Source organism: Oryza sativa, chromosome 6, assembly GCF_034140825.1.
Source record: "Oryza sativa Japonica Group chromosome 6, ASM3414082v1".
Lineage (NCBI taxonomy): Eukaryota > Viridiplantae > Streptophyta > Magnoliopsida > Poales > Poaceae > Oryza > Oryza sativa.
The window spans coordinates 15,563,044-15,572,927 of NC_089040.1; the positions used below are offsets into that span (position 1 = coordinate 15,563,044).

Here is a 9,884-nt window from a genome sequence, read left to right on the forward strand (position 1 = left end):
CCAAAGTCATATCACTCGGCGAAGACCTTCATCACGCCCTTCGGCACCTTTTGCCATCTCAGAATGTCTTTCGGCCTAAGGAATGCAGGCGCTACATTCGCTAGGCTGGTGTACAAAGTCTTGGGATCGCAATTGGGGCGAAATGTTGAAGCCTATGTCGATGACATTGTTGTGAAAAGACGCAAGGCATTCGACCATGCGTCAGATCTGCAAGAGACTTTCGACAATCTTCACGCAGCCGGCATGAAGTTAAACTGGAGAAGTGTGTGTTCGGTGTTCGCACGGGTAAGTTATTGGGGTTCCTTGTGTCTGAAAGGGGAATTGAAGCTAACCCTGAAAAAATCAATGCCATTCAGCAAATGAAGCCACCATCGAGCGTACGACAAGTACAAAAGCTCACGGGGCGAATTGCAGCACTCAGCTGATTCCTATCAAAGGCAGCCGAAAGAGGATTACCTTTCTTCAAGACCCTTCGGGGGGCAAATTCAAATGGACGCCTGAGTGCCAAGCAGCCTTCGAGGAGCTAAAGCAGTATCTGCAAAGCCCACCAGCTCTGGTTAGCCCAGCAGCAAGAAGCGAACTATTGCTCTGTCACGCCCTGAAAATTGCCTAATTTAGTAATTCATTCTTTAATGCATTTTTAGAAACTATTTTAAAAGCTTACAAGTTAAACTCTAATAATCTAGGAAAAATTTCAACATAAAATTGAGCTAGATAAAATTTCATTAAATACTTTGCTTATTTATCTATTTTCTAGATTTTTCTGGGAATTATTTGAGCAAGGAAAGTATTTTTAATAAATGAAACATCATTTCACGAATTATTTTAATTGAGAAAGTAAAAAAAAACCCTCTTCTAAGCCGTTGGGTTGTTCCCAGCCCAACCCTTTTCCCTCCCCTTGCGCAGCCGTGCGGCCCAAGCCGAGCCGCCGCCCCTCCCTCCTCTCAGCCGCCGACATGTGGGGCCCACATGTCGGGCCTTTCTTCAACCTCCGGCCGGCCACAGCCGAGACCGAGCCGCAGCCGTCCCCCACCAAATGCGCCCCAACCGGCCATCCTCGAGTCCGATTGGTTGAGGTGTTTTTATCCCTTTATTGTCCTCTATCTTTTCCCCCAAGAATCAGAGCTAATTTCTTTGTATTTTATCCGAATCAAACTCGTTTTCGAGTTTATCTCTCCAAACTAACCCTTAGAGAACCTCACCCATGATGATTTCATAAGGGCTGTTCAAGAACAAATGATGGGATTCATCAACGAGCAGATTCTCGATCCCACAGGAGAATTCTATTACGATGGAAAGCCTATTCATCAAGCCGGTCCTTCTTCTTCCGATGTCACGAAGTTGTACTATACGACATAAACAAAGATTGCAAAGTCTTAAGGAATTGTAATACATGTATATATTTATATAAGCACACATGCATTTACTTTTGCGTACTTATGTTGGTAATATATGTGTATATTTACTTAGGTGCAAACTCATATTTTGTTAATATATGCATATGGCCTCTAATTACTTAAGTGCATATATTTGTATATTTCTTATATGTATTTCTACATACGTATGCACATTGCATATATATATATATGTGTGTGTGTAAAAACATATAGTACACATATATATGCACTTAAGTAAATATAGGCCATACTTTACTTAAGTGCATATACATATATGTGCACACTATATGTATCTGCATATATATGTATAGATACATATAGTGTGCTCGTATATGTATATGTGTAATATATACATTTCTATATTATGCATATATATATATATATATGTATTTAAACATATATATGCATAATATATATATATGTATGTATGTATGTATGTATGTATGTACAGGCAGCACACAACACAACCAAATTTTTTTAAAAAAAATCTTTAGTCCCGGTTGGTAACACCAACCAGGACTAAAAATGGCTCTGTCGGCCACGTGGCTGAGCCACCAACTGGGACTAAAGATGGAGCTTTACTCCCGGGTATTTGAATCGGGACTAAAGACCGCCATCTTTAGTCCCGGATTCTCCCTCCCGATTCGCTACCTGGGAGTAAAGGGGCTTGCGAACCGGGAGAGACGAGCACTTCTCCAGTAGTGGATATATCATTTTCCAGTCTTCTCCAATTGAAATGCAATCAAGAGAACCTCAAAGACCATATATGTGTTCAATTGTCGAGGTATTTCCGTATGTTCGGCACAATCACTAAAAGATAACCAGAGTTAATTGGTGAGCAGCTAATTATGTTTCACATAAACAATCTCATGTTATCATCCAAATAACATTTGGTTGACCATGTGTGGTATCAGATATCTACACAGGGACATGTACGTTTTCCTTTTTGGAGATCTTTACAGATGGACATCTATCAATCTATGGGTACCTTCGTAAGAGGTTCGGTGGTTATTCGAGGATCTGGTATGTCATAGGCTCATAGCAGAACATTCAACTAAAGATGGGACTACTTGTATGAGAATTTATCAGTTACCAACTTGTCCATCAAACATCAGCTGACTTCAGACGTCCAGAAGCTTCTGCATTGTGGAGTGTGGACCATTCAATGGCGTAAGCTAGAATATCATCAACTGGACTCCTTGCTATGGAGTAGGTTTACCTTGAGATCATGTCATCCTTAAGTATTCTTCTTGCCATCAGAACGTGACACCGTGAGGTCTGCTGACTCCAGTTGGTCATGGAGATGCTTATTGTCCTCCACTAGGTGGTTATATTCAATCATTAGACCTTCAGATTGCTTTTGGGCAGCTAGGGCTTTAGCCTCTGCATCCTTGGCCTCATTTGCCTTTTCTTTTAGCTGACGTTTCATCTTCTTAATCTCCTCATTCAATGAAGCTATGTCTTTCTGGTATGTCTTGCTCTCATCAGAGCTTCCAATAAGCTTTGCTTCGTCTAGTGTCTTGTTCAGCTTTGACGCAGCCTCCAGATTTCTTTTGAGCCCTCGTACTTCTCTGATATAGTTATGGAGCCGGTCAATGACCAGAGCAAGGAATAAGGAGTATCCTGAAACAATGTAGTGCTATTATGATATGTCCGAAAATCCATTATGGAACTAGAAATTGCATGACAGTATGATACTGGCATACTAAGACTGAAAGGTGAACTGCTACAGAGAGGTCTGTTGCATTTGGAGGTAATTACTACTACCACCTCTGTTCAATTTTGTAAGGCGTATTTTGATTTCAAAAGTCATACTAAAAGATTTTGACCGATAATTAATTAATATACAAGTACAATTAGACCGTATAGCTTATGCCATTACATTTAGTACTTTCACACAATATTGGTTTTACAGCTATTTGATATATCTTTTATGAAAAGTTAATGGTCAATGATGAGGACATCCTCCACTATTACCTGCTGGCAAAGACGCAAAAGTCGGGCGGCGACCGTGTGAGCCTCTGAATAATCCCACCTTACTTAGCTTGGGAGGAAGAAGCCACCTTAAAAGGGAGAGCCACTCTTCCCCTATTGGACTAGTTTTTCAGGGAGATTGGGCCTTTCCCCGAGTGGGTGTGCCTATGAACTGTTGAAGTCTGGACAACCTTAAGTTATTGGACCTCAGCCAACCCCACCTGGATCGGATTGTTATCATTTGGTATCAGAGCTAGGCCCTTGTTAAGGGGGTGGGAATGATGAGGGCATCCTCTACTATTACCCGCTGGCAAAGACGCAAAAGTCAGGCGGCGACCGTGTGAGCCTCTGAATAATCCCACCTTCGAGCTAGGCCCTTGTTAAGGGGGTGTGAATGATGAGGGCATCCTCCACTATTACCCGCTGGCAAAAGTCGGGCGGCGACCGTTTGTTAAGGGGGTGGGAATGATGAGGGCATCCTCCACTATTACCCACTGGCCTGGCAAAGACGCAAAAGTTAGGCGGCGACCGTGTGAGCCTCTGAATAATCCCACCTTCGAGCTAGGCCCTTGTTAAGGGGGTGCGAATGATGAGGGCATCCTCCACTATTACCCGCTGGCAAAAGTCGGGCGGCGACCGTGTGAGTCTCTGAATAATCCCACCTTCTTAAAATGGAGATTGGGCCTTTCCACCTTCGAGCTAGGCCCTTGTTAAGGGGGTGGGAATGATGAGGGCATCCTCCACTATTACCCGCTGGCAAAAGTCAGGCGGCGACTGTGTGAGCCTCTGAATAATCCCACCTTCTTAAAATGGAGATTGGGCCTTTCCACTAGCCACCTTAAAATATTGGACTAGTCATGCTTAGCTTTGGAGGAGAAAGCCACCTTAAAAGGAAGAGCCACCCTTCCCCTATTGGACTAGTTTTTTAGGGAGATTGGGCCTTTCCCCGAGTGGATGTGCCTATGAACTGTTGGGGTCCGACCCCACCTAGGCCGGATTGTTATCATCATAGTTCAGTCTTAAGACTTTTTGAAATTAAAATACACGTAAAATAAATGGAGGGAGTATAGTACTCCCCATGAGCATCAGAAAATGATGCACTAAGATTTTTCATCATGATATATATTGAAGAGAAGAAGTATTTAATCTGTACCAAAAAAATTCCATCAATTACACCAACCGATCAATAGAAGTTCGATAAAAAAGGAGGACAGCATAGTGTACAGCATTGATGACTAATCTTTTTAATACTTTTCTGGAGCAAAGTTTAGTTACTGAGAATGGGAAGTCCTTTCATATATTTATTTCTTGAATACATTACCTTTTATTGTTCCCCCGTACAGGTTTAAGTACTTCGCAGATGTAAGCAAGTTAACCAGTTTCAGGGCTAATGGAAATAAAAGACCAAAATTCTACAGAAACTAACAGAAAAGCTTGTTTTCAAAATAAGATTCCCCAAGTAATGAATAGTTTAAGAAAAATTGGGCATGACGTATGCTGCATTATGAACAAATTGAGATCATTCACTGGTTACTTGGTTGGATTTTGCACATTCCCGTCTACTTATTTCCAAGTCAGTCTTTACGATAGTTGATACCATTCAATATAATTTATCATGTAAATATATTAGTAATTGTGATATTTTGTGTGCTGGATCTGAAGCAAGTGTAATCTACATAAATCTAAAACAAAACAAAAAAATTAAGAAAACAAATCAGGAGACCTACATCACAAGCATCTGTTTTAAAGTTCAATTGGACCAAAATAGCAGTGTTAATCAAGAACACCCAGGACCTCCATCCATCATCAGAATGGATGTACCAAAACAACATATATTAAGCTCGGAATTGATTCAGCTATATATATTCTATCTGTTGTGGTTAAAGGACATGCAGCAGCAGTTGCACAAAAGTGCATAACTGCAAGACAACCAACTAGTCAACAGGAGGTTTTGGAAAAAAAATCAATATTAGTAGATCAAGAAAACCACTACTCATGCCTGTTTAAGAAAATTCATGAATTAACAAAAAATGATTTGAACTAGAGGAGTAGGAAGTAGTGACAGTGTATGTTAAATTCATGTTTGTTTAAGAAAATTCAGTTGAGTGCATCTCATGTTAAGAAACTTAACCGTGCATTTCTTACATGCCAAAATCAAAGTGTTCATAGCTCACACTCCCAGCTACTTATATAAAAGCATATGCATTGCAATATTTGAGAATCAAACAAGATGGAATATTTATCTGCTCTATTCACTATCTTTCAACCCCTCTAGTTCCAATCTATGCTTAGTACCTTCAAATCTCGTACACCCACTTCATGCCTCCAAAGTTGGGTTTTCCACTATGTGATAGTTATTCCATTGTGAAACAAAGTCCACATGAACTCTTTGCACAATTTTTTAAAATAAACAAAAATGGCGAAGTTCCAAAAAATGAGCAATAAAAAAATAATGCAAACATATTACACATAATAGTAGATGCATCACGCAGAAATTTGTTATGTAACTTTTAGTGGAGTAATCACAAAGATTCGAGTCAGAACAGCAATCACAGTTTGCACAAGCACGTTATTAAACTTGAGTTACATGCAAGCATTGGACACAAAATAAAAATGTTCCAAGCAATGTAAAAAATGTTCTACATATTGTTGTAAAATTATACATTGTTGACTTATAGAAGAATGAGTAAAGGAAATTTATTGCTACAGCTAATGAATATATCAAACTTTCTTCAATGCTTATGCCATACTTTTTTTAAAACAGTAAGCAGTAAGTTCATAAAAAAAATGCACAAGCCAAAGGACCAGAACAATCAAGTGGCTTTATTAATACTCAATTTACAAATGCATTTAGCACGAATGGGAAATTTAACTTGGACAAAAGAACCTGGGTGACGAACCACAGAACGACAGAAGGCCACAAAAACAATTGGATTTCTACTACATTTTATTTATGCAACAGTGACAAAGAAAAATATATCTAAGACATTAGCACTGCACGATTTCCTTTTGTGGGGAGGACTCTATCGCAGTATGGCAATTAATTATAGCACACTGTGGATGCGCAACGAAACACAAAGCAGGATATAATGGAGGATCTAAAGATATAACCAGGTTATCTCTACTGCACCGTCGCCAAAATTCAGCTCTTAGAAATCGCCGACCCCGACACCGAACACAGAATTATGATTAAATCAGATCGTGGTTATACCCTAACCGAAAATCAGTTCATCCGTTCTCCTCCGATTCACCGCGACATCAAGATGATAGAGCGCAGAAGGGAGGGGCTAGGTGCGGTGCGGACATACCCATGAGCGAGGCCTCGAGGAGGTGGCGGGCGAGGAGGACCTGGTCGGTGGGGGTGAGCGTCCCCGCCCCCGCGCCGTCGAGCTCGCCAGCGGCGCGTCCGCGGATCTTGTTCATGCTGTGGACGCTGGAGGCGAGGACGACGAGGACGGTGGCGGCGACGGTGCGCACCATGACGGGTCCGCGGCCGCGCTTGAGACGGTCGAGGCCGAGCATCGCCAGCTTCCGCACCGGCGTCTTGAACAGCAGCGCGATCGCCACGGCGGCCTCCGCCGTGAGCACCGTGAACATCAGCTGGATCATCGCGCTGCCGTGGTGGTGCTGGGGAGAGAGAGGGAGAGGGGGGGCTGGGATTTCGGGTTTTCGGCGGAGGGAGGCAGCGCGCCTTCACACTTGTAGCGGGCACAGTGCGTTGCCTCGGTGTGGGTCTTGGAATGTGTGAGAAAGGCGTTGCCGCTGCCGTTGGCGTTGGTGTTATGGATGGCGTGTTGCGGGAGGTATTCTTTCTTTCTTTTTTGAGAGAATTGCTTTGTTCACCCGTTTTAAAGCTTAACAATTAAACTGATATATTTTTTCTAGTTTGCTTGTTTAACCAAGCTTTTAAAAAAGAACATCCCATCTGACTATGTTTCCACTACACCGTGAAGTTTTTATTTTTTTAAAAAATATATATAATTATTATTCGTAATGACCAAACTGCCCTCAAACCCTATCCATTCACTCCCATCCCACTCACTCTTATATCCGGTTGAGGCGGCGGCGCACCGGGAGGACGAGCCGGCACGACAGCTCGTCGACGGAGGTAACGGCGGCGGAAGCAGAGGGGCGTGAGGGGACCGGACCCGTGGCGGTGCGAGCGCGGAGAAAGTAGCGGCCGCGGCGGCTGCTGCGGCAAGCGAAAGGAGGAGCGGGCGACAGCGGCTCGACGACGATGAGGAGGAGCAACGGCGGCGGAGCTCAGGTTGTCAGGATGCGTAGGCGGTGGATCCGGTGGTGACTGGGCGTGCGAGCCACTGATACAGCAGCGCTGAGGCATGTGGGCTGTGGATCCGGTGGCGGTGGGTCGACGATGGCGGCGCGGCGGTGGTCTCAGGGACTGCGGGTCGGCAACAACGCATGACCCCGCGTCAGCAAGCTCTCCGCGCGCGTGATGCCTCCGTCTTCCTCCGTGCGAGCACCGCCACTGGGTTGGTAACGATGATGATGACGCCATGGCTAAGAGGATGGTGGCTCACGAATACAAAAATTGTTATACTCTATTTATATTTTTGATAAAATATAGTCAAATAAGCAAAGACAGAAGGGGCATTTTTTTCTCTAATTAACACCGTTACATGCCCTTAACATAATAGAGTCAGATTGTATCTTCAATTTTAAAAAGAATGGTCATACGAACAAAGTTGAAAAAAAGATAATCAAATTGTTAGTAACAGGGTCAACCCCTTCATTTTTCTGGTCATGTTTTTGTAGCGGTTGCCTACTACCGGCTAGAATAACTGCGGGTACACGGTTTGGTTGAACCGTTGAAGGACTTGGGAACCTATTCATTTGATCAATAATTTGTTGGTAATAATAAGGGCTTCTTTATAACAAAGAATATTTGTAGGATATTTAAACGATTTAAATTAAATATAAACTTTTTTATTTGTGTCTTTAAATCAAGGGAATTATCATCTCAAAATTTTTATGATAGTAATCCCTATCCTTGTAATAGGAACACTTTGAATGGTTTGGCCTTTATCCGTCATAGGGCACCTCCAACGGAGGCGCTTACATAAGAAAACCAGGTTCTTTTGCCAAGTAGGATCAGCGTGACTCTTAGGCCTCGTTTATTTCCCAAAATTTTTTTGGGTGAATAGTTAATTTAGTCCCTTAAGTTTTACCAAAAGCTCAATTTGATCCTTCACGTTTCATTTTGTCCACATAGCTCCTCCAAATATTTGTTTTGGCTTGAAATCATCCTTGGACCCTCTTAATATGCCATTTGGCTATTTCTAGTCAATATTTCTATTAAAAACTATCATTTTTGCCCTTAATTTGTATACAACTATATACTAGAAAAGAGAAAGTAAACATAAATAAACAATATTACAGATGTTCTTCCCATTATTTCAACATGTGCACATGAAACTTAAGCAATTGCTATCGTATACACTTGCTAGTACATAATTTATTTTCTTTTTACATAATATACTATGTATTATCTATAAAACATTCAAGCATGCAATTTTTCTCTTATATATGTGAATGATGAGGGGTATAAGTATCATTTATGAAGAGAGTTGTTGGTTCAAGGATAAGTTTGAACTAAAATGAAAACTTGAAGGACTAATATGGATAGATTGAAACATCAAGAACTAAACTGAGCCTTAGGTGAAACTTGGAGGATCACTTTAGCTATTCACCCAAATTTTTTTCCCAAAAATGTCATATCGAATCTTTGACACATACATGGAGATTAAATATAGATAAAATGAAAAACTAATTACACAGTTTGCATAGAAATGGCGAGACGAATCTTTTGAGCCTAATTAGTCCATGATTAGCCATAAGTGCTACAATAACCCACATGTAGTAATGACGGATTAATTAGGCTTAATAAATTCATAAAGCGGTTTCGAGGCGAGTTATGAAATTAGTTTTTTCTTTCGTGTCCGAAAACTCCTTCCGACATCCGGTCAAACGTTCGATGTGACACCCAAAATTTTTCTTTTCGCGAACGGCCTTAGCATATGAAGCCACTGCTTCGTGCGGCGCCGACGCTTGGTGGCGCTACAATCTTGATCCCAACAAATTTTTGAATGAGCGCTTGCATCGTTGCAACGGTCCTTGACAAACCAAAAAATTTGGAGGCAAACAAATAACCCGACAAACCCGCATCCATATTGCATCAAAAAGCAATGTTTCTCAACTACTCCGTCCGTTTCATACTATAAGTCGTTCGACTATTTTCTTAGTCAAACTTTTTTAAGTTTGACCAAGATTGTAGAAAAATATAGCAAAATTTCCAATACAAAACAAACATATTATCAAAATGTACTAAATGCTAAATTTTATGAAACTAATTTGGTGCTATAAATGTTGCTATATTTTTCTATAAATTTGGTTAAACTAAAAACTTTGACTAAGAAAAAAGTCAAACGACTTACAATATGAAACGGATGGAGTATTCAAAAAATGCGATCCAATCAACCAGATAGTACCAAG

General features: G+C 41.3%; 1 protein-coding gene across 2 annotated transcripts; it reads right to left on the minus strand.

Moving 5' to 3' along the window:
• Window positions 1–2,134: 2,134 nt before the first annotated feature.
• LOC4341009 (uncharacterized) lies at window positions 2,135–7,117 on the minus strand. 2 transcript variants are annotated; one of them, XM_015786286.3, is made up of 3 exons: window positions 6,680–7,117; window positions 2,617–3,020; window positions 2,135–2,536 (listed from the first exon to the last, which is right to left on the minus strand). In XM_015786286.3, the coding sequence occupies exons 1-2, from the start codon at window positions 6,978–6,980 to the stop codon at window positions 2,635–2,637; spliced, it is 687 nt and encodes a 228-aa protein (XP_015641772.1). In that variant the 5' UTR covers window positions 6,981–7,117; the 3' UTR covers window positions 2,135–2,536; window positions 2,617–2,634. The 2 variants fall into 2 exon arrangements, with proteins under 2 accessions (XP_015641772.1, XP_015641771.1); XM_015786285.3 differs by having other exon boundaries at window positions 2,135–3,020.
• Window positions 7,118–9,884: the final 2,767 nt, after the last annotated feature.